The 24513-nt window shown below is 35.2% G+C and overlaps 1 protein-coding gene across 1 annotated transcript in view; it reads right to left on the bottom strand.

The window, feature by feature from the left end:
• The window catches only part of LOC133517719 (cAMP-dependent protein kinase catalytic subunit 3-like), a 47040-nt gene extending 23152 nt beyond the window's left edge, over positions 1-23888 (bottom strand). The window contains exon 1 of the mRNA XM_061851099.1: positions 23447-23888. Coding sequence (XP_061707083.1) covers positions 23447-23621 — 175 coding nt within the window. The 5' untranslated portion in view covers positions 23622-23888. The remainder of the gene's footprint in view (positions 1-23446) is intronic.
• Between the last annotated feature and the right edge of the window lie 625 nt (positions 23889-24513).

Raw genomic sequence — 24513 nt, 5'->3', positions numbered from 1 at the left:
TCCCGTTGGATGGTATATTCATCTCAGTGAGTAGTGTATGTGTGTGTGGAGGATTTCCGTTTTGGAAATGTCTTACAAATGACCCATTTTTACTGCTCTTGATTGCAGATAAGTAGTGCTAAAAGCCTAATGTTAATAAATCAATTTTAATGTTCTAAAGCTGCTTTATAAGTCCAACTCGCACATCATCAAAGTTTATTGGATTTATATTACCTACGCAGCCAGTTGACAATGAAAGAAATTCAATATATGTAACCAAAATATTTTCCATCATTAGTGGTCCCATGTCAACAAATAATTAACATGTGAGATTTTTAGGCACGGTGGGAGTGTCGGCGAGACGACCCCGTGGGTTGCCGGACCACTTTCACTGAGCACTCATAACGGCGCAGTGCGGGCGCCGAAGACACGCTTCGAGAAGCGTTCGCTGTGATTTACGTCACTGTACTCAGATTACGTACGCGTCGGAGCCCATAAGCCTTTTGACAATGAGGCGGAGATTCGACCGTGAAGTATGAACAACATACCTACACAGAGAGCATGATGTGCTAATCTGTAGCTAGTCTGTAGCCCAATCTTAATTGCTACAACGGGTAATTCGTTTACTTTTAAAATACATAAACAGCACATTTTTATGATCATTAAAGATCAAAACTGTACGCCGCCGTGCGTGATTATGCGTTTCAAAACAAACAATATTTCTACGTATGACGTATAGGTTTACAAAATAAAAATGTTTTGCCTATGAGTATACCTGCTCTTGTGCATTACATTAACTTGAGTCAATCGGTATTTATGTTTGTTGCTTGTAGCTATAACCACTAACAGGCGTATTCGAATTTTAATTATTCGATCGGTTTTCAATATGATATCTACTGATCTGTCAATATCAAAAGTGACGTTTTTGATCGCTTTTTACACTGACAGATCATTATCATATCGGAAACATATCGAAAATTCAATTACGCCTGTAATTTGTTGAGGATATAGGATTTAATATGTAATGGGATATTATGTGTTATTTGTTTATAGGAAAGAAAAAGCACAGAGCAATGTCATCTCGATCGAATTAGCCTAACTGAGGGTAAGCACTCGTACCTTCATCTTATATACTAATGGCAATAACCTAATAATATCACTATTAGGTATTTTCCCCATTAGTATGTAGTAGGGGAGGCCGGGTATACAACCATATACATATACTAAACGACCACTAAACGAACGAAAAAGTTTATCGACTTATATATTACATAAAGAAAGAAGCCTCTTGCAATCTTTAGACACCGGTAGTGAACTGATTCGTTCGTTTAATTGTTTTTCCTACTCCTCTACTGTTATCTGTCATTTATGCATTCATTAACACGAATATAAGAACATACATAAAAGATTTCAAGAAAAGTCTATATTGTCTATTCCTCATAAAAGCTCTTGTGCTTTTATACGCTATAACGTTACTGCGATTAATGGCTACCAACCTAACAAAACCAAAACGAATACAGTTTTAAACTAAGTGCATTGATGCCAACTTACAAAATATTCATTTGGTTGCATAGTAAAAATAATTACTTCATAAGTCAGAAACAGGCATGTGACACCCGTAATATAGCAACACCCATAGACTACGAAGACCGCTCAGCGTTGCTTGTTAGTCTCCGTAGGCTACGGTGGCCAAAATTGAGGAAAAACTGTCCAAAAAATTAATTTAGCAAGTAGCAAGTACCAGGGCCTCATGAGTTACGAGGAGGTGTCGCCGACCAGCCGGCCGCGGCCCGGGGCGGGCCGGGCGCGTAACAAGGTATGCTCGCGCGTCTTACTTTTGCTGTAATTTGTTTACCTAAATTAAGATTTATTTTTGTTGACTCGTAGGAAAAATATTGTATGCAACGTTGTATAAGTAGGTCAAAAAATTCTCGTGGCGTATTCCTTTACAATTTTCGCCTACGCCTTCGGCTCCGGCTCACATTGTAACTCACGCCACTCGCCTTTTTTGACCCTTCTTATACAACTGTTGCATAAAATACTATATTATGGTTGCTGTGACCACCAACCTCTGGCACAACCATGCCACAGTCTCCCGTATTCTGTTTCTGATGCTTAGCTCCCAGGGTTACTTACGGACCTCTATTTGTCCTTAATATGTCATCACTATTAATCCTCACATTCCTATAAAAGGTCGACAACGTTTTCGATAGCCGTTTGTATAATAGAATAAAGTTAAGTAAGGAAGTAAGTGTATTTAAATGGAATTAAATAAAGCGCACATTTGCAATGCCAATCAAACAATAAACCAATTTGTTCAAGTAAATTTGTTATACAGTCTATTGATTCAACAAGGCGATCGCACCGGCCCAATGGCTACAAGGGGCAAGGCCACTCAAGCAACTTTTTTATTCTTTGTCTCCAATGAACAATGAACCGCCACGTGCACACGTCGTGGTGACAAACCTCCTAAATGCTATTATTGTATCGCCAACGGCATGTCACACTTATTAAATAAAATTAAAACATGAATTACCTGCCATATGTTACATACATTGTTTTGTTTTATATTATTAACGTCTTGCTATCGCAAATCAGTAGCCACTGACGCAAATGTCTCACGACTCGCATCCCCGCGTTACAGCATAAACCGATACTCTGCCAAGGATAGTTTCAATAACAGTAACAAAAAATCTATTGCTAGTTTTATGTTTTACTAGCTGTTGCCCACGACTTCGTTTGCGTGGATTTATTATTACCCGATACACTCTTTAATTTCAACCCCTTTTTAACCTTTTTACCCCTATAAAGAGTTCTTATAATGAGCCACTGAGTGAAGCCAATGAATGAGTTTTCAAAAGCACTTCATTTTTTTTCTACCTTTATATACCACGACGGTGGCAAACAAGCATAGGGCCTGCCTGATGGTAAGCAGTCAACGCAGCCTATCTCATATTGAGTGTTTCTTCCTCCGAATTTCCCTCCCTACTCAATTGTGTTCGTTACAAACTTTCTACCCCTTTTAATAGGGTACCTAGTGGGGGATAAATTTTCAAAAACGCTGAAATTACTTTTCTCGTATTTCATGTGATGTCTTATTACGATGTTTTAAGTTCTCAACCTAATATAAAACTTGATTCCGATACAAAATTTCATCCCCCTCAACTTAGGGGATGAATTTCCTAAAACGCTTATTTTTTTTAACGCTTAAATTAATTTTCTTCTATTTTATGTATACGAAATTTCGAGTTCCTAGCTATAATTTAAAAAAAATCCCCATATTAACATTCATTCTTCTTTCAACGCCCTTGGAGGATGAATTTCTAAAAATGATGAGTGAAAACATCGCTTTTTTTCTATTTTAATATAACACCTTTACACGAAGTTTCAAGTTTCTAGCTTATAATAATATCGCTTCTTATCTTTTGTACACTTTATACATAAATGCAACTTAATGTGCAAATTTCAACTTTCTAGCTATTGTTGTTTCAGTTGTGCGATGATGAATCAGTCAGTCAATCAGGACACACGCCTTTATCATTTTTGTATATATATAGATTAACCATTTTGTTTATTAATGCATCACCATACATTAGGCATTTATTTGTTATTTATTACAAAATGGTCTCCGCTTTCGACTTCGTTATTTTAAAAATATTAACACCATTTCAATCAATTTCGGCTCAATCTCATCTACGCCTCTGCTAAGCAGGGCAATGCAACAGCATATCCCAAGATTCCCAAGAAGGTAATTATTATGGACTACAGTGTGAGCCATGGTTTTTATACCCAATTTATCTTTGAATAGATGCTGAATAAATAAAAAAGTAAAGTAATTTAGAAGAAAAAAACGAAAGTAATAAACAAAATTCTTTCCAGTTGGTGACGTATGTACGCAACTGCTTCTGTCTACTCGACAAAACTTATTTACCTAACCACGCTTGACAAGTGCCATTTATTAAAAAGCTTTTATTTTAACACATTAATCGCTGGTCAGTCTCTGACCACACCCACTATGGCTACCGACCGGCGACATAGCGTATGAAAATATCTTTCGGTAACTCAGAGCCTGTTTCACACAGATTTCCGTCAAAGGTGGTATCCTAAGAATGCGAGCCAGTAGAAATTGCGTTCTATGGATGCCTTGCTACTATTAAATAAGTTCTGTTATCTTTATCTATTACATACTTACAAAAGTATTTAAATAATAAATTGAAACATGACAATCTATTAAGTATAAGTTTCATTTTGTGATAAGAAATACTACTTAGGTCATACTGAAAGTTTTTATAATCTCAAAAACTGCAGTAGGTATGTAACATTTTATTTTATATTTCTATTTCTTAATCCTTGCTAACACTCCGTTCATATTTTCTTTAAAATAATAATTATTATTTTCTTTATCGTGAAAAGTGCAAGGCCCATTTTTCTAGAGGCACTCTTTGTATAAAAATTTCAGCCATCAGGGATTTTGCATCGAGCTTTTAGGGTATCGTTAAGTTCATTATCTGGAATATACATGAGCATTTTTTTTTTACTTGACTCACTTGGATACCTGAAATTGTCTGAATGATTATTAAAAGCACACAGCAGCAATTTTATTTTGGACAATCACTATTGGAGGACTTGTTTCTAGATTATCATACGTAAGACTAAGAAATAAGCAACTAAATGTATAAACCACAAATAGACGCACAAGAACTGAGCTTCATTGTAGTATAAAAGTTAAAAAGCCTGATATAAACTTGTTGTCGACTGAGGGCACATCGAAAGTCGTATAAAATTCTAATACGATTTTTTACCAGTAAAAATTTAAAAACGGTCGACAAATTTTCAAATACAATGTACCTCGAAAAACAGATAAAGAGTTATACTTACCTATTTTTAATCAATAAACGTTTTATTTCACTGCGTCATCTCTAAGTGGCTCATTATAAGAACTTTCAATATTGCCCACGTATCAATAAAAATTTATTAACTATGTACTTGATCGTGTTTGATTACCATTGAGTGGAATTAAGTAATACTTAAACAAATAAGCAGGTGTCGCCTTGCACTAACCGCAACGTTACCGCCTGCTGTAGGTATACGATAGTATTGTTTCTTCCGATTCTTCTTAGGGCATGGTTACACCGGGTTAACAGAGCAAAATTTTGCACTCCACAGCGCATAATCATTTTTTTTTTCCATAGCCTCTACTAAAAAAGCTTTACAAAGAAATGCTTAAAGTTAGATTCAAATTGTAGTCGACTTTCTTATTACTCCTAAAGACCCTGCTTAGCAAGGTATCCTCGGGAGTTAACGGCCTCATTTTGGTCTTGGATCAAGGCATTTCCGGACTGTAAAGTAGTCGCATACTTACGTACCTTCCGAATCGTAGGTATCGCCATGAACAGGAAAATATACATTTGGAACAAGTCCAATATGCCAATCCAGTGCTTGAATGCATAAAGAACTACTTTTAAAATCATTTAATTATACAAACATAATGTCAGCTGTTTCTGGATTTAAAAGGTTTTGAATTACATTGAGCGCTGCCACGAAAAACACAAGTAATTTTGTTTCAAGTCTATCTTCATGCTTCACTGGAAACAAATGCCAATTTAATCAGCGATCTAATAATAAAGCGTATAACTTATCGACGGCAAAATCATGGCCAGTCCTTTCAATCGGCTACCAAGTACATGGCCTATTATTCAAAGCAAAGTGTCTGATTTTAAATGGCACAAGCCACTAAAATAACACAGCGCACCACCATCGCCTTAAATTATAAAAGTATAAATTAAATATGAAACTAAATAGATAATATCATATTTGAAACATGTAATTGTACATACCTATAACTAATAATACAGGGTGAAATTGTTATGTTTGACCATACTCTGAGGTGTGAATATTAGGTCACACTGAACAACTTTTACTATCTCTCTAGGTATGTCTCATGCATTATGGTGAATCACATGCCAATATTTTCTATGGAACAGCTGAATTTTTTTTTTTCGCAATTTCGTGGCTGGCCCTATAGTTAAAGTAGAGTTGACCCATATACCCTCAGCGTATGGTCAAACATAACAATTTCACCCTGTATGGTTTGCTTGTGGACTACCTTACTCAAGTCTATTACGTTTTATGACATAACAGCGATTACCTTACAGCAAGTCGCGTTAAGCCTGTGGTATCCGTCTAATGTACACAGTTTATAATATAGGTATATTATATAGTATAAGTCGATTTCTAACCTAGACTTACACTCAAAGAGTAGTATAATATATAGGACACCTACACCGTTTACATTAGATAGGTACCTGCCCACTGTTTGTTTGCACTTATACTTGTTTAAGTTAAAACAATATTTTTGTAAGTTTTTTTTTTGTATTTGCAGTAAAGCCGAGTGGGTGACCATACCTTTATATGGTGTAAGGGTTACAGCACTGCCAATGCCACCGTGATCGCATTTTCCCTAGTACACGGTGCCCCATGAGGGCACTTCCCCCCATTTGCCTGACTGGCCTTACTTACAGGATAAGTACGAGTATGATAACAATAGGTAACAGTATATTTTAAATAGTCTCGTTGTTTTCAAACTAATATTATTTTTACAAAACCGGTTCAGGGCAATACACGAAGTAGGAACTGTAAGCGAGACAAGAAACCCGTAAAATGATTTTCAGTTTTTCTAACAGGTTTAACTGACTTTTTTAGCGGAAGTCAATTTCGTGACGAAGGTGAAGGTTTTAAAGGTTTTTTCATGTTCCATGTATCGCGTGCCAGGTAGATCAGGAAAAAGTCAAGAGTGACCGCCACATGCGATGCTTGACTCACAACTTATTGAACCGATGACCTCAACCTCGGGCTTGAGATTTATACTCCTCAATAATCAAGTTCAAGACTACCGTGAAAAAGCCAGTTTTCTTAATGGACAGAAGAATATATTTGAAGTAAAATAAACGCTGAAATATTTGTAAACTATTCATCCTATTGTAAAATCTTTAAAATTTATTTGTAGTTTTACATGTAAGTAAACTGTATAATTATTGGTGCAATAAAGAATATTCACTTACTTACTTAAAATCTCACAAGTACTTAAAAGCATACTAAGAAAAAAATTAAAAAATGAAGAGTCCTGGCAGTTTCATAACCTGTACCCCTAGTGTAAATAAATTCGATTTTGAAACGTGACGTACGCGTTTGCGTTTAGTCTCATTTTGTATTGGATTTAGAAAGAGCGCGCCAAGCGGGACGTTTTGGAAACTCAAAATCCTATACAAAATGAGACTTAACGCAAACGCGTTCGTCACGTTATGATGTCGATAAAATTTACACTAGGGGTACAGGGCCCGTTCTTTTCATGCCGTTGACGCAAAAATGACGTAATTTAACATACAGGGAGTTGTTTTACAATACTACAAATTTAGATAACTTACTTATTGACGGGTATCAAAATAAATACTTGTTACGAGAATAAAAGCTTGTTACGCTGTTAAAAATCAAAAATATGTATTATTTAATAAATTAATAATCTATTATTTATTTGAGTGACAATAAGGTGAAAGTTAGTTAGACGTTTCTGTACTCATTGTCAAGTATATGTATAACTTACGTAAAGAGGTTGATAAATGATTAATTATTACGAAAATATTAATTGGAATCATACTCTATGTAGCGTGACGTCATTTTTCTGTCAACGGCATGAAAAGTACGGGCTCTGTTCATAACCTTATAGACAGTATTACCTTTAGGCGGGCCAGGGCAGATTCGTATTGAGACAGTTTCGTTTTTGGGCCCGAATCTGAGTAAGCCCGACTCTGTAGAGGCCAGATTCGCCATAGGTACCTTTCTGAACAAAACAATATCGACATACGACTTATGATATAGAAGTCACTTTCTTTTTAAAACAATTTCTGAGTAGGTCAGATTCGTATATGGTCCCGTGACATGACAGTAATACGTCTGATTGGTAATAAGTTGGGATCGGATTTATGCAGTTTCTTATCTCATCCGATTAGCAACGATTCGATTAAAATATTAAGCAGATTCTTTTAATGATGAATTCTGGAAATAACGCTTTCTTATTAGGACAGATTTTATGTATATTTAATTTCGAAAAGGCCAGGTACAATCAGCAGATATCTGAGATACTGGCCACTTTAAGATTAAATATGATAAAGTAATTAATAGATAGTTCTTAATGACAATGTCACAATGGTTATGTTATTTTCTGACCTACTCAGAATCCGGCATTATGAGAATCTGAAGAGCTAGGAATTTGAGATCTTAATAACCTGACATCTTAGGAACTTGGATAACTAATAAAATGCTCTATACATTATCGAACTTACTCAGAATCAGAATTAAATAGAAACTGGCAACATTAGAGTCATACTTACTCAGATTTTGGCCTAAAACTCAACTGGTTTAATACGAACCCGTCTTGCCCCGCCTAAAGGCAGTATTAGGTAACAATTTAGAACCCGCGACATAGATTACCTGTAGCTGTCGCAGGTTCTCAACTGTTACTGTAAGGATTTTTAATTTAAGTATAATTAATCTGCATATTATGCAAAACAACAGTTAAGATTGTTCATCTAAAAAGAACACCATGATCAAATTATGCGAGATATTAAGGTTTTTTTTCCATTTAAGGGTTTTTGCATAATATAATTTAGTATAGAAATATTTTATATAAAACGGTTAGATATATATCATAATTCTTTAAGTACTTTTATTTAGTTTAGTATCAAATAGTTGTCTATTTCAAAGTTCATAATTTACCCGAAAATCTTATAAAAAATTGTAAAGGCTCTTTCATACCCTGATCATTTGATACTTACCAATTTCCGTGTATATATTTTTAATAAATATTCATAAATTGTGTTTATATAAGCCAATGTGTCTGTGCACTCAGTTGTATGCAAGTGAGTCCCTAATATGCTAATAACGGCCGGGTAAACAATGAATGTTTAATGAGTCTACAGTTGCGACGTGATTTATATTCATGTGCGGCCTACAGCGGTTCAACAGGCTTTTATCACTCTGTATTGAACACCAATATACCTACACCTAGTTATAATTGCCGAAACCTTAGTAAATGAAAAAGCAATTTAAAAAAACCTTTAAAAAACATAATAGTAACGAAAGCATTTACATAAAAGGGAGTCGCATGGTTTCTTTCGGATATGCCATCATGTACTCCCAAATAAAATGTTTATTTATTACACAAATTAAGTAATATAAATTGCATTGTACGTAATTACATGGTATCACTGTGAAACAAAGATAATTTAGTATTTTTAAACATAGAGACTATACATCTCTATTGTATTGTAGTAATTATTTATTTTAAGATTATTATAATGTAATGTTTACCCAGGTATTGGCTGTTGTATTTATAAATGTTGTTATGTATTTTTCATGTCATTATATGATGTATTGACTTGTAAAAGAACCCTTGAGGCCTACTTACAGAATAAATTTTTGAATTTTGTTTTTTTTTTTTAATAAGAACATACAAAGCGCTCGGAGCTTTCGGAAGTTAACTCCTACTCAAAGATATTGACTTATAATATTACGTATTATACAATGCGCAGGCAAGCCTTAGATCCGGTGCGGTGAGAACATTTCTTTAAGAAGACATTTTTACCGCGGTTCCCGACAAATACGAGAGTTTCGTTTCACCGCTAGCTAAACGCATGCGGAATCGGATACGCGCATTGTTCACGTAATTTATGTAGGTACGTGTAAATAAGTGCCTTTCTTTAGTGTCTTCAACGAAAGATCTAAATAGCTATTATTATATTGTGGCGAAACTTAAGACCCAAAGTTTTATCAAACATACCAACAGTTCACCAGCCTATTAACTTTAGTATGTCAATTTACAATGCGAGGTTGTCGTTCGATTGAATCATTAGTTCATTGCACTTGAATTAAAGCTATTGTCTGTTTAGCCCTGGAATAAAAAGGTTTATTAGATTGTTTCCTATCGCCAAAAGCGTGTACTAATTACATTTTGGCTCACTAACTCGCTATTTAGCAGCTGGTGATTTCGCTACCTACACTAAGGGCCAGTGCCAGGCTAGAATATTCGCGCACAGATTCTGTTTCGTACCTAGTACTACGTTCGATCTAAGCCTATTAATAAATGTGTTACTTCAACCTGCTTTCGTCTTTCAAATACAATAGTCTAAATTAACTGCTCTTTATTAAAAATAAGTCTAAATTGCCACTATTGTATATACGTTCCTAATTTTATAAAACTTCAAATATCTTATAAATAACACAAATAGAAGCATGTTATGATAATCTCTGGATGTTATTGCTAGTATAAACGGTTATTAGTGTTATGACGTATCTTTGAATAAAACAAAATCCCTGTTTACACTGGTAAGACTTCCCTAGAGTTCTCTGCACCGGACCCGCGTCGGGCACGTGTTGGCTGCTACGCAAATCACTCATAACAATGTTAAATATATCATTTTTCCTCCCACTATAATCTTTATTCTGAAAACCTATCCAAGGATGACCTGTATTATTATGGCTTCGACGAAAGAATTATCGACGCATCGGCTATGTCACGACGACGTCGTTAGTGCTTCTCCAGTGGCATTTAGAATGTAGCAGTCTCCGATAATTTACTTTAATATAAAACTACAATCTGCCTATCCTGTACCATATTTGTTTTTATGTGTTTTGTTTAATAAAGAGTTTATATATACATACATACAATCCTTGTTTGAAGAAAATTAAAACTGTAGTATTTTGTTCCGGTCTATATTGTATAGGATATGATAGCATGAATATATATACACGTAGATGCTATCAATCAATGATTCTTGGCTTTATTTGATATGTTAATACATTCGATAATTAACAGTAACATATAATACTAACATTAAATCGTTGCAATAAAGTTCAAGAATGGTCAATTAACTGTGTCGGCGATGGTATAAATATAATATATAAGCACAGAGTTTGGTAAGGGTCTGATCTGAAATGATCTACTCGTTCAGCCATTGCATTGCCATTACGAGTAGATTGTTATAAAACTAGTTCTAACTCGAGCACTTTAAAAAATGGTCCAATTATCTCAAACATTTTTGCAATATTTGGAATTCTAGTTTCTACCCAGCTTCTTAACTTTCGTTATGGTAATGTAGTGTCAATTTAACAAATGGACAGCACTACTGAATTTCTAATGCATTTTTTATGATATTGCCAAAACGGAATCATCGCTTAAATTTGAATATGATTATTTTGGTATCTGTTAATTTTGAACATGAGATATACCATATCGTACGTCAGATCCACACTCATACTAAAATCGTTCCAAGAAAAATACACCAATTGTTGCGCTGGTGCCGCTATAACAGTCATCTTTTGATAAATGATGTCAATCAATATTTTGATTATTTATTCATGCCATACTATATTTTGTAAATAATTTTAAAGTTCCATAGGTGATATAGTTGACCTATATAAATAATGTCTAAAAAAAAGCGTGTCCACTTTATACACATGCTTCTGGAAAATTACTCTATCTACGATATGTCGTTAAATGCGTCATATTGATCGTAAACGTCAACGTGGAAAAAAAAACTTAGGTATAACAAGAAAAATTGCAATTGTATTAATGTAGTTAAACTCGGTACTCGGTATCGGTAAGAGATATATTTCGAAATGACTAAAAGCATTTTGACGACCGATCTGGCCTAGTGGGTAGTGACCCTGCCTATGAAGCCGATGGTCTCGGGTTCAAATCCTGGTAAGGGCATTTATTCGTGTGATGAGCATGGATATTTGTTCCTGAGTCATGGGTGTTTTCTATGTATTTAAGTATTTATAAATATTTATATATTATATATACTTATATTCAGCGTCCATACAGTACCTAATATCTGCAGTCAGCACTGAATACAATTGTATTTTCGCGACTTTGTTTGATTAATGAGATTAATTAAGACAAGAATTCTTGATAGCCGTTGGTAGTAAAATATCGTCGTAGCGCTGGACAATGAGAATTACAAAAATATAACTACATAAAACGCGCGTCGCTGTAATTTGCTTGTTAATTTATATAACGTTAAAAAGATGACGAGCATTTTCCCAGAAGTGTGGGCGTTTACCCACGTGGGACCGTATGTAGGTCGCCTAAATTCGCCGGAAGGAAGAGCTCCCCTTTTATATTATATTGGCTATTTTCGGTTCGCACAAGTCAACCTCATTATACGCGATTATCGACAATATGCCAGTAAGTAGATATTTGATCGAAACCTATTGATAATGCTATGAAAATAGTCTGTTGATGGGTATGAGTTGTTATAAAACTCATATACTTATACTGCCTGTAAGTTGCAAAATCAATGCGTTTATTTCGTTTAAATTACCATACATATTATGACACTCATAATATAACAATCACACTAAAAGATAATCAAACATTACGAAATCAAATGGAACGCACATTTCTTTTATGGAAGTGTGAGAAATTTAATGCAATACAAATTTCCGGCGACGTTGCCTGTCTTCGCTTTCAAGTGTCTCTCCCAAACATTTCTCTTTTCCGTCACCGCCAGCATACGGCCGAGTTCTTCAATTATGTAGTCTTACGCAACGATTGATAATCGATTACAACGCCAATTTCAAATCCAAGACACAAAGATCAAACCTGTTCCGTTAGCAATTACGATGCTCTCTCGAAATTATATGTATTAAATACATACTTATATAATATTATTATTTTTATATCGCACCGTATATAAAAAACCTCGTGCCAAATAGCATTATCCTATCAGTCAGTCATTTTTTTTCATTACCGAAATGTCCCCACGCCACATACAAATGTCACTATTTCATGCTAATAATATTTGGTAGGTATAACCGTTTTAACAATATTATTTACAATTGGCTATATTCCGAAGACGAGAGTAATGTCGCTGGTGTACTAATCAGAGAAAGTGGATGTCGACTGCGGAGTATTAAGTCGGATCGCGTAAAGCGTGGAAGTGCTCCTTGGCATTATGTAAGTTTGCTGAGTATGAGGGCTACGCACTAACAGTAAACAATTTCACGCGTCTAAAGGAAAACAAACGACTTACGAAAACGAATTCATTTTTACCTAAAGTACGTAAATTAACATTGCCAATAGCACGTTAATTGTTCATCCGTGAAATAGTAAAACTGTAGTTCCTTATAGAGTTATTATTCTTTTGTCGTTAGCTGGTGTGCGAAATGAAGATTTCTTGTACCTAATTGAGATACGATTCTATATTTTTTGAGAAGAAGCCTGCTCTAGAATACAAATATGGTCAGATATATTTGATGGAGACTGTACACATCTTTTCATTTCTCATGCTCTGAAAGAGGGTCATTGTTGTTCTAAAAGTGTGCAGAAAGTAATACGTTTCTGCACAAGAGCATTTTACTTTCCAAGTACGTTTTTTTTTATTTTAATACAAATTAATGATCATAGTTATTCCTTGTTAATAGATACTAATCGTATACTTGAAATACGAGTACCTAGGGGGGTAGGTGTCAGCCTATAGTGAACCGCTACGTCATCTGTCAAACAGCATCGCACTCTCAAATATTAAATAGGCTTCAAATAACGGTACAGAAGCTTAATCTACGAATAAATCACATACTGTGATTTGGTGTTTTAAAACTGGATTCCCCCGGGTTTCCCAATTTACATAGAGGTAAAATGGACGAATAATGAATTCAAGGAATTTAACACAAACGTACGTAAAGTACAGCGAAAAAATAATAGCACTGATAGTTTTTAACTAAGTAAGATAGGTACTTACAGGTGTTGTTTGCTTGCGTGACCACTCTTTACGGTGCGTTACCTATAAGTTTTACAAACTACGGCTATGAAAGCTGTCAACAGTCAACTGTAAATTTTGCCGTGGGACATTTTCGCACTTATAATATTATAAGCGATTATTCAAAATTAAACGTGCTTTGATCGGTATTTATAACACTTGAGTCCGTTACTCATTCGCATTACCTACCCGTCACCGACAGCCGCATCAAGCGACAAAAGTAATGAACAGCAAAGATTACGACTGATTACGGCCAAGGAGTTGATGTACCTACTAAAATGCAACTAAAAACTCAGTACTAATTATTTACAAACCTATATTAACAAACATATGATTAACCCCCTTACATTACTACACTTTACATTAATACATTTTAGCAAGCCTCCGTTACATTTTGTCTATGTTAAACAAACACAAATGTCAAAATGACGGATAGAAATAAATTATTATCAACCGTTTGTTAGATTTGACAGACCTTTATGGATAACACAAAAAATCTAACTAATCCTAGAACAAGATCAAGTACCTATAACTTATCACTTGCAAACCTATTTTGAGGGCACATAATCTCATGAAGCACCTATTTGTCCAACTGTCTCGCCTCTTAGTGAGAGTCATAAAGTTACTCAGCAGCGGCGTGATGCGCATGACCCTGTTTCGTCTGGACGTCGGTGCGCCGGGCGATTCGCTTACACCGCATTGTCTTTTACTTTCTTCTTATCTTAATTTGACTACATAGTCATTGTGAGAATAAATTTCTCTCAAAAAGATCTCATTAAGAATTTTCTCTTATTTCTCTATCTATCCCTAAGAGCGGCTGTAACTACCTACACGTGTAAATGTAGTGTATTTTTTTATGTTTCATGCACAGTGGCACAGAACAATCTCAAAACAAGTTTGTCTTATCAGCTTCTTTGCCTCGTGCTGAAATTTGTTTCAAGAATGAGTATTGCTTTTAAAAAAACTCGTACGAGTAAACAATAACTCGGACAGTTACTTAACGTTTTATTGATCCGCACATATACATAAAACATTGGGTAATAGGTACCTAATAGCAGATCGCGGCAACCTAGTCGCTGTGGCACCTGTTTAATAGAGCAAGGATAATTTTATGACTTTGGCATAAACAACACAAATCCCAAATAACGTCTCACGCATGAAGTTTCAATGTTTAGCCAAGAACGTTAGTTTATCTCATATACCTACCTATTTAGAAGGACAAATAAGTCATAAATAACCTAATTGAAGTAGAATTTGTGCTCGGCAAATAAATGTGAACGAACAGACACCAATTGCATTATCTTTCGGGGTAATCAAAGCACTCACGTCGAAAGTGTAAGATAACAAGATGGCATCGGCCCAGTGATAAAATTCATTTGCTAAATAAATATTTTGCCGGTTACCTACAACTCCTTACTCTATTTGCCACGACACACTAACCGACATATCTGTTTCTAATCGCGCGTGACAATACACAATCGTTCGCGTGCGTTAACTTATTAAGTAAACGTTACACATTAATTAAACGTATATTTTGCTTTTCTCCTATGAAGAATTTGCAAAGTGACTTTTCCTTAATAACTGGTCTCAAGGACTCTTAATTGTGCGTTCTGTCAGCGGAACCTAATATTAGCTTGGGCCCGCGCCGCCGTGTTGCAGTCATTACTGCTGTAACTAGAGCGTCGAGTGAATATAATACACAAACTAGATCTGTATTCTAACTGCGAGACGATTTGTGCTCTGTTTCACCTTCACAATAATTCTAGACAGGCGAAGCCGGTGTCACTTTTTATGTACCTATCTAAGCCGACTATAGACTGCCTGTGTGTGATTCATGTATTTCTTGTAGAGTTTAACTGCGAAACTCCACGCAACTAAAATTCTCCATAAATTACTGAAAGTAAAGGCGTGTCTTCCAACCAAATTAATGGACAAACCTGCTCCGATTCTGATCTTTATTTGTAATTTTGGTGCGACTTTCGCCAATCTGTTTCCAAATTAAGCATCACGTTTTCATTATATGCCATACCTGTAACTTTATTATACCTACCTAAACCTATACATGAATACTTACTTGGTTTTAACATAAGTAAGCTATTGCAAGAATAAAATAATATTACATAAAATAATTTAACACGGTCATAATGTGTTTGCACATCGTTGGTAGGTATGCGATAACCCAAGAGAGCAATAATGAAATCACGGGACCATCAGGTGCATTGATTTCGACCGTGTACATATTAAAATGTATTGTATTAAATGATTATAAATAATTAAATGTATTGTATTGTATTTAATCGCGTTTCAGAAAGATATGAAAGTAATATTATATTTGCAAACACACAAACATTAACAACTCGACGATTACTCGAAGGTTAGCTGGAAGAGATCCCTTATAGGGATAAGGTCGCCTTTGTACTTTAATTACTGTAATTTATTTTTGTAAGCCTGTGTTGTGTACGATAAACTGATTACCTACAACGACTACTGAGTATCTTGGAACTTGGAATGCATTTCAGTGAAGGAAAATATCCTAAGAAAACCGGACTAACCCAAATATGACCTAGTTTCCCTTTTGGTTTGGAAGGTCAGATGGCAGTCGCTTTCGTAAAATATACTTAATGCCCGCGTCAATTAGCATTAGGGTTGCCAAAACAATCCCTTTGGGACAGATAGCGCTAATTTATAAGTAAGTAGGGCATTATTAAACTAAGAGACATCCTTATACTGTTACTTATGTATTTATATACTTTCTCGACAAATAGGTGCCAGTACCTGTACCTTCACAGTAGGTATCATAACATTAATTGATTAATTGTACCATTGCTAATTTACCGGGGCGTTATTCCGAAGAACGAATGTTCAAAACTAGAGCGAAATGTCACGGGGCCTTTTATCCTACTTGTACAGGTCGATCGCCCTTGGCCCATATCTGGCCCGCAAAACTAGGTCGAGAGGTTGATTAGACCTCGTGCCTTCCAATTGCATCGAGTTTATGCGCTCGATGATAATACTAATAAACAATTTCCGATATTACGCAAACAAATAACATTGCAGGACAACATTATTGGGTTGAATGTAATTTAGGAATGTTATTTTGATTAATAAGAAATAAATTGACTGAAGGTAAAAGATAAGTATATACTACTTAGTTAAGTACTTATTATAAACGTGAATTTGTGAGGATAGATGTATGGTTGTTTTACGCAATAACTATGTTATTGAGAAGCAAATACTAACCTGTAGGTACGTACTCGAATAAATAAATCGATAAATGTAAGCAAATGTTATTTTACCTGTTGGCAAACCTGACCTAAATAAATAAATACATTCAACGAAATCATCCCTCTAAAGTAGTGAAAATTGTTAAATAATAATTTACACAGCTTTTATTATCATATTCTGTTCTTAGAATGATTGTATATTTAGAAGCCTATTGCACATTTTGTAGCTAAATCGTCAAGTAGGTACCTATTACCTACCTATACTAAAGCCCTACCTGTTGATGAGACAGCAGCGCTATGGCTACCTGACGAAAAACCTTAGCATAATTTTAGTAACCCTGATTCGGTTACACATTAGTTTACATGGCCAGGTATAACTTCACTTTTTAATTGCATCGTCCTTGAAATCGCTGCGGTAGTGAATGTTTGTGTTCAAAACATTCATTCTACGGAAAATACGGTCATCATATTTTTTTTTTTACAAATTTAAAACTTTAAGGTATTTTATTAAAATAAGAAAATACTAATTTCAGCGTTTTCGAAAATTCATACCCCAAGGTGGTGAAAAAGGGGTTAACAGTTTGCATGGAGATCAATTTTTTTTGTGTGGGACCTGAAACTTTGTATAAAGACATATAATTAGAACAAAAAAGTATTTTCAGAATTTAAAAAAAATTATCACCTAAAAGGGTTAAAAAGTTTGAATGGGGTTTAAGTTTTGTTATGAGCTAGGAACTTGAAAGTTAGTAAAAAAGTATTTTATTATAATAATGAAAAAAATTAAGTGTTTTTGAAAATTTATCCCTCAAGGTGGTGAAAAAGGGGTAGAAAGTTTGCATTGAGGTCAAACATTTTTTGAGTACGGGACTTGAAACTTTGTATAAAAGCATATTATTAGAAGAAAAGAAAAGTAATTCCAGCGTTTTAAAAATTCATCTTCTAAAATGGTTAATGAGGTTTAAAATTTAATTTAAGCTAGGAACTTGACACTTCGTAAATAGGAACGTTATTAAAAACCGGCCAAGAGCATGTCGGGTCACGCTCAGTGTAGGGTTCCGTAGTTACTCTTCCGTCACAATAAGCGAAACTGGAGCTTAAAGTATAGTAAATTGTTAACCAAGGGATGAAACGGTACCTTTCACCTGAGTTAAACAAATAGGCAAATTTGCATAATCAGTACCTAATTAAAATAAGTCTTTTTACTATGAAGGGAAAACTTTTTGCGATAACTCAAAAACAGCTAAACTGATCATGTCCGCTATAGTTTTCATTTAATGTCTCTCTTAGGCTCTACTTTCACGATTTTTTTCATATTTTTTGGACCTATGGTTCAAAAGTTAGAGGGGGGGGGGACACATTTTTTATTTCTTTCGGAGCGATTATCTCCGAATATATTCACTTTATCAAAAAATGTTTCTTGAAAACCCCTATTAGTTTTGAAAGACCTTTCCAACGATACTCCACACTCTAGGGTTGAAGCGAAAAAAAAATTTCACCCCCACTTTACGTGTAGGGGAGGTACCCTAAAAAAAAATTAAATTTTTAGATTTTATTGTACGACTTTGTCGGCTTTATTGATTTATATATCCATGCCAAATTTCAGCTTTCTAGCACTAACGACCACGGAGCAAAGCCTCGGACAGACAGACAGACAGACAGACAGACAGACAGACAGACAGACAGACAGACAGACGGACATGGCGAAACTATAAGGGTTCCGTTTTATGCCATTTGGCTACGGAACCCTAAAAAGAAGAACTACTTTTAGCGTTTTTGAAAATTCATCCCCCAAGGTAGTGAAAAAGGGGTTGAAAATATGTATGGAGGTCAAACATTATTTTGAGTGCGAGACTTTGTATATGGGCATATTATCATAATAAAAGAAAAGTTAATTCAGCGTTTTAAAAAATCATCCTCTAAAAGGGTTAAATAGGGGTTGACGGTTTGAATCCATTACAAATACTTTAAAACTTCTAAGAAAGGCATAATAAAAGGTAACAAAAAAGTTATTTCAACGTTCTTGATAATTCAACCCCTAAGAGGGTTAAAAAGGGTACATAAGTTTATAATGTTTATATGTGCTACGCGTTTTTTAAGCTAGGAACTTGAAACTTGGTAAAAGGGCATTATATTCAAATAGGCGAAAACTGATATCAACTTTTATAAAAATTAATTCCCTAAGTTGATGAAAAAAGGGTTGAAATTTTTGTAAATGCTTAGTGAATTTGGAATGTCGTAAAAACACACGTTAATCGAAAACAAAGAAAAAGACTACAGCTTTTTTAGAAATTTATTCCCTAAGGGAGTTAAATGGCTTTCATTTAAAGTTTGTATTGATCGATTAATTTTTTTAAAAGTAGACTTGTAAATAGTCTTAGGGAGTTGAGAGAGATTATATAGAGAACATTTTTTTTTCAGTTAGGGACTTGAAACTTTGTACGTTGTAACAGACAAATCTCATGCGTATAATTATTAACAAATAATTGACCGTCCCTACTCTATTGTTGCATAATGTTCTATGCTCATGTAGAATATATAACCACCAACATACAAATCCACGCGTACGAAATCGCGGGCAACAGCTAGTTTATGAATAAAAGAAAATAACAGTTTGACATCAAATGAACAAAATAACAGTTTATTTTACAGTCCAGTACTTTTCCATAATGCCTGAGTTGATACTATGGTCAATATCTAGTTCATATAACTCGACGAAAGACAAGTTTTATGCATACTCAAATCACATTGTTTTGATTATTAATTAGGATGTTTCTCCTAAACGTTCGGCTACAGTTGCATACTTTCTTATTGGGTTTGGAGTGGAATTCTACCAGGATTGAATAGAGTAAAACATTATATTGTCGCAGACAGCAAAACGATACGTGTATTCATTTGTTTGTAAACTGACAAAATAAAAAACCACAGACAAAATAAAATAGCTTCCAGCTAAGGAACATTGGGTTTAAAACCTGTTTGGTTTATATGTTCTAACACCTGCCCTTAAACCGAACAGTTTAAACCAAGATTATAAACACAATTAAAATGTTTGTCTTTGCCTAGAGGCTTTGTCAAAACATCCGCAGGCATTTGATCAGTAGACAAGTATTCTAAGTTAATAATTTTATCACTTACGACTTGCCGCACATAATGATGTCGAATGTCTATATGTTTACTTCTACTATGGTTAATTTGGCTGTTACAAATCTTCTGCGCCGACTGACTATCATTGTATAGAGTAATGGGTAAGTATTTACCTAAGCATTCATGTAAAAAGGTCCTTATGAATGCAGCTTCTTTCGCTCCTTCGCATAACCCCATGTACTCTGATTCGGTTGAAGATAAGGCAATGGTTCTTTGCTTACGACTCTCCCATGACACAGCCGAGTTGCTTATCTTGAACACATAACCTGTATATGAACGTCGGTCCAGCGGGTTAGACGCCCAATCTGCATCTACATACCCTGTAACAGATAACGTTGATTTCTCATATTGCAAGGAATAATCCATAGTTCCTTTTAAATATCGAAGAACACGCTTCGCCGCTTTCCAGTGCGTTTCAGAATAACAGTTGTTGAACTGGCTTAATAGGCTTGCTGCATGGGCAATATCTGGTCTTGTGCACACCGCTAAATACATAATGCATCCAATCAGGCTTCTGAACTTAGAGTCAGGATCAGTCTGTTCTCCCTTTTCAAATTTCAAGCCGGTCTCTAAAGGTGTGTTCACAGGCTTGCAGTCTGCCATATTAAATTGTTCTAACACTTTCTGTATGTAATTTTTCTGATCAAGAGTAATTTTATTTTTATCTTGAGTCAATCTCATGCCCAATACATGTGTAGCACGACCAAGATCCTTCGTTTCAAATATTCTCATTAGTTCTTCCTTCAGCTTTTTCTTCTCTGGTGTGTCTTTACTGAAAATCAGAATGTCATCAACATATAATGCTAATATAATAAGATTACCACTATCATCCGATTTTATGTAAACACAGGGCTCGCTGAGTGATTTTCTGAACTTGAGGACCTTCAGGGCATTATCAATTTTATCATACCAGGCCTTTGATGCCTGTTTCAGTCCATATACTGCTTTGTTCAGTTTAAATACGTAGTTTTCTTTACCTTTGACTTTATACCCATCTGGCTGTTCCATATACACAGTCTCCTTTAAATCACCATTGAGGAAGGCTGTCTTCACATCCATGTGATCAACATTCATGTCTAAGTTGACTGCCAGGGCAAGTAAAATACGTATGGTTGAGTACCTTACCACAGGGGAGTAGGTCTCATTGTAGTCTACACCATATTCCTGGGTAAATCCCTTAGCTACTAATCTAGCTTTGTAACGAAGTAACTGACCTTCCAATCCAAGTTTCTTTTTGAAAATCCATTTACATTTTACAGCTTTCTTTCCAGCAGGTAATGTTGTCAATGTCCAGGCTCTGTTCTTTTCAAATGACTTGTACTCTTCCACAATTGCTTCCTTCCAATGTACTTTATCATGTCCTGACAGCGCTTCATGAATTGTCTTTGGTTCAGCACCTTGACATGCAACTGTCATTGCAATCTCTGCATTAACGGAGTCTGTCATTTCCTCATACTCACTAGAGCCTTGATCCGTAGTCATATCAGGATTCCAAGTGACATCATTAGGATCATCTACAAAACTGGAACTAGAAGTGCTTGGTTCAGTTTCAGATACTTCAGATACTTCCACAACAGGATCAGCTGACAAAGGATCTGCAGTTAAAGGATCTGCATTTCTAATAGTATTATCTATGCCATCACTAATTAAATGTAACTGGCCATCTGTAGTAGAATTTTGCTGATTCAGTTTTATATCTTTATACATTTTATCTTCAAAGAACTGTACATCTCGAGACTTAATACATTTAGACGGGTTTTCAGGGTCAATTAGTCTATATCCTTTTGATCCATCGCAATATCCCACAAATACATACATTTTGCTCTTTGCATCTAATTTCTTACGTTTTTCACTAGGGATCATTGCATAGGCGACACAGCCAAATACTCTCAAATTAGATAAATTGACTTTATTACCTGACCATAGCTCTTCAGGTGTGGTCCCTCTTACCGCCTTACTTGGTGACTTATTCTTAATGTATATTGCTGTATTCAATGCCTCGGCCCAGAACCTCGGGTCCATTCCAGCATCCTGCAGCATGCAGCGTCCTGCCTGCATAACCGTGCGGTTGGCGCGTTCTGCGACTCCATTCTGGGCTGCACAATATGTTAGAACATATAAACCAAACAGGTTTTAAACCCAATGTTCCTTAGCTGGAAGCTATTTTATTTTGTCTGTGGTTTTTTATTTTGTCAGTTTACAAACAAATGAATACACGTATCGTTTTGCTGTCTGCGACAATATAATGTTTTACTCTATTCAATCCTGGTAGAATTTCACTACACCGGATGTTGTAAACATTATATTTAACGTAGTCCATTGAAATCAGTAATGTTTGTTAGTGTTCGTGTTTAGCTAACAGTCTGTCAACGTTAAGTCACGGCAGGTAATTGTGAGGAGCTTTCCAGGCTTTCAATGACTCCGGTCATTTGCGGATGTGCACTAAAACGGGCTTTCTCTGTTGCCACTCATGGGACATGGCCAATAACTTCTATATGAACTTAAATATAGATACAACCGAATTAAAAAAAAAATATATATATATATATACTATTTTTATGCCTCCTTATCAATCCAGACACGATTGTTTTTAACAGCAGATACATGAGTCACAAGTAAAAAACCCATTACGTGTGTATCTAAAATATTTTGAGGATTTCCAACGATTTATGATAGGTTTATGAAGAGACTATAGAGTCCATTCAAGGATCCAGATTTTTAAATGAAAATCGATGATTTATATCAAATACGAATCACGCAGTTTCTAACTGTATTAAAGTTGCAACATTTAATATAATGAGCGAAATATATCCCTATCGAAGCAAAAATCCTACGCTATCTATTTATCTATACACCTTATACGTAATACAAAGTCCCTGTGTCTGTCTGTATGTATGTTCGCGATAAACTAATAAACTACTAAACGGATTTTCATGCAGTTTTCATCATTCAATAGAGTGATACTTGAGGAAGGTTTAGGTGTATAGGTTTTGTGTAACCCGTACATAGCCTCGCTAGTTAATTCTAAAGATAGGTAATTATACTAGAAATTTTTAAAAAATGCATGTGCATAGAATGTACGCCAAAAAACAAATATTTAAAATCGACTGGATATTCGTGTAACAATTACCTAACCCCTGAAGTTGAATCCTGAAGTGCACTTAAAAAATAAACTATATAGTTAATTAAGGTATTGATTATTCTTCAATAAATACTTCCAAAAAATAATACAGAAATAAGCTACTGTTTGCCTGAAAGTCAAGATCATAGAAACCAAAAACTTACCAATGGTTTTAAGGATTTGTAGGTCATCCAGCTCATACTCCTTCTCCTCCTCAGAAAACTCAGACTCTGTGGTGGTGGAGTCGTGCTCCTCCGTGGACGACATGGACAGCGAGCGCACGTCGGAGCTCAGGTCCGAGCTGCACTCCCGGACCAACTTCGCACTGGCCATCATCATGCTAATTTTTTTTTACACCAACTTAATCTCTTAACTTTTTCAGTACCAGTCAATTGTTATTCGTTTTCAGCATAATCGACGTTTTTTTTTTCACTGCTGATTAAATGTTATTTTATTTCAATATATTTTTAAAAATGATTTTTAATACAGGTTTATTTCTTTAAGTATCAACTTTATTGTAAAGACGATGAAAGCGCGCGGAAAACTATAAGAGAAATCGCGACGACCACGCGTTCTCACCGGTAGCTAGCGCTTTACTGGCCCGAACCGAACGCTCACCCGACGCCCGACCGCTCTCAGGGATTAAAACGAACAGTAGGTAGCCGGCGCGCCGCGGGCCTACTGTAGGCGACGGAGATTCATTTCCACATGCGCCATGCTACCTCCTGTGCTTATCAAAGAAATGTCATCGTGTGATCATGCGTGTTCTCTCTCATTTGCAAAACAAATAAAAGATAATATAAAGTTTAAACTTTATTGGGCAACAAGCGCAGTACAAAGGAATATACAAGGATAATTATAAATGTAACCTAATATTAATATCACTGTGAAATCCGATATAGAAGTACTTAATTATTAAAGGAATAAATATGTTTACATCTAATTTTAACTTTACCTTAATAATATACAAAACATATATGTAGGTATGTATATTATCTGTTACTATATACATACAATAACAACCTATATTTACAAGTTTTTGTAGTAAAAAATATAAGACATAATGGGGTACTAATACGTACGAATACAGTAATTTTTCTTTCCCTCCTGAATATACAGTCAGCAAAGCTATTAGCTTGGCACCCCTGTATACACATTAATAAGCAAGCTGCTAAGCTAATATTTTTGCTGACTGTACCTACCTACTGTATCTACTTGTTTAGAGTGATTT

The sequence above is a fragment of the Cydia pomonella genome, chromosome 5 (genome assembly GCF_033807575.1).
Source record: "Cydia pomonella isolate Wapato2018A chromosome 5, ilCydPomo1, whole genome shotgun sequence".
In the NCBI taxonomy this organism is placed as follows: domain Eukaryota; kingdom Metazoa; phylum Arthropoda; class Insecta; order Lepidoptera; family Tortricidae; genus Cydia; species Cydia pomonella.
This window is presented reverse-complemented; position numbering and strand designations above follow the sequence as displayed.